The sequence below is a fragment of the Trachymyrmex septentrionalis genome, unplaced genomic scaffold (assembly GCF_001594115.1).
Source record: "Trachymyrmex septentrionalis isolate Tsep2-gDNA-1 unplaced genomic scaffold, Tsep1.0 scaffold85, whole genome shotgun sequence".
Taxonomy (NCBI): Eukaryota; Metazoa; Arthropoda; class Insecta; order Hymenoptera; family Formicidae; genus Trachymyrmex; species Trachymyrmex septentrionalis.
The window spans coordinates 437,145-438,809 of record NW_017306038.1 but is presented as its reverse complement, the minus strand read 5'-3'; the positions used below and the strand labels follow the sequence as shown (position 1 = coordinate 438,809).

The following is a 1,665-nucleotide window of genomic DNA, read 5'->3' as shown; positions in this document are numbered from 1 at the left end:
CGGGAAAAGTGGCCGAACTCTCGCGGCAAACTTTCGCTCTCCCTTCCCTCTCTCTCTGTCTCTCTCTCTCTCTCTCTTCTCTTTTCACGGTGGCATCGAATTAAATCACGCCCGATTCGTATCGCTTGCCATTATCTCCAACGAGGTAATCGTCGAGTCACACGACACTAATTCAAGCGAATGTCTCTAATTGGCAGAGCAGCGCCGGATGATTTTCACGCTAGATCTCTACCATTCTCACTCACACAACGGCTCGCGGCCGGAATGCAACTCATTAAACATTGCGGTTTCGAACAGTAGGTAATAATCGATCTCGGGGGAATGACTATTATTTATAGAGATCCGTGCGCCATACCAATTCCCAGCGACGTGACTTGTCGTAATTTTATTATCCTCTTTTCATGAAAATAACTTCTATATAATGCTTGTTTGTCTCCAAAAGAAATTCAATATAGTTTCGGTATATCTAAAATTTATAACACGATTACCGGTAAATAGCTGGTAAACTTACCTTTTTGCTGTCCATTCCGGGCGTAGAGCTGGTCACCGGCTGGTCGAGCCTGTAACAAAAGAAAAAAAAACACTTTGAATCATTTATGACGAGAGATACAACATAACTCTCGTTACTTATGACATTTATAATTTAACACACGTTGAAGGAAACAAGTACACTTTTGCCAAGTCATTCGCCAAGTTTAGATACTCTGTGAACTGTTATAATTTTCGTTATAAGAACTTTTTTATACTATATCAGAGTTGTCACAAAGCTGAAAATTAGAGAAATATCAAGAAAATTGAAAACGGTCAGGGAGATCAAAGAAAAGTTAGAAAATTTTGCCAAAAATTAAAATTCTTGCTTTTCAAAGAACTTTAATTCATACACATCATTTACACAGTTTTGGAATATTATCAACTTAACAATTAAACGGAAGCTGTTAACATTGCTATGTTAAATCGCTTCTTCAATGAAATATTTGTTGGTTTTCAAATCAGAATAAAAATACGAAAACATTTCGGAATAATATCAGAGAAAAATTATAGAAATCTTGTCTGAAAATCAAGGGAAGAGTTATAGAATTTTAAGATAAAGAACTTTTGACAACCCTGTATATTTCGCTACGTTTTCTTCCCTAATTCTTCTAGTTTCAAAATAATCGTATCAGTATTTCTCGAAGGATATCGACGATCTCGACCTCGATTCTCAGGCACTACGAAAACGACGAAGCTACTCGATGTTTTTCAGCACATTTAGCATTGAAAATTTATAGACCACGCAGCGGAAAGAGACTGGTCGATATCACGGCCTTTAAAAAAAAGAAAAGATTCCGAAATGAAAGTTTCATTCGACAAGTTTTCTCCGCGCCGGAGGACCATCATTTTACCCAGCAGTAACCGCATATTGGAATAATATTATGTAACTATATGTAAAACACGTATTGTTCCTTTAGAAAATCGCTAGACATTCGCGGCCGCGAATCACCCCGGTTAAATCAAACGGTAAAATAATTTAATCTGACGACAAAACCGAATACGTTGTGAAATTTCAACAATAGAACATTTCAACTTTATCCAGCTTCGTTATTCTCGGGCCTCGCTTTATCTTCTCATTTTCTTTATTTCAGTAATCGCTCTTTTACGAGAGAGAATCAGATTTTTACGTGTACT

General features: G+C 37.0%; 1 protein-coding gene across 3 annotated transcripts in view; it reads right to left on the bottom strand.

Moving 5' to 3' along the window:
* LOC108755157 overlaps nt 1-1,665 on the bottom strand; it is a 108,799-nt gene that overhangs the window by 66,224 nt on the left and 40,910 nt on the right. For all 3 annotated transcript variants that reach the window (XM_018498005.1, XM_018498006.1, XM_018498007.1), the window contains one exon: nt 512-560. In XM_018498005.1, coding sequence (XP_018353507.1) covers nt 512-560 — 49 coding nt within the window. The remainder of the gene's footprint in view (nt 1-511; nt 561-1,665) is intronic.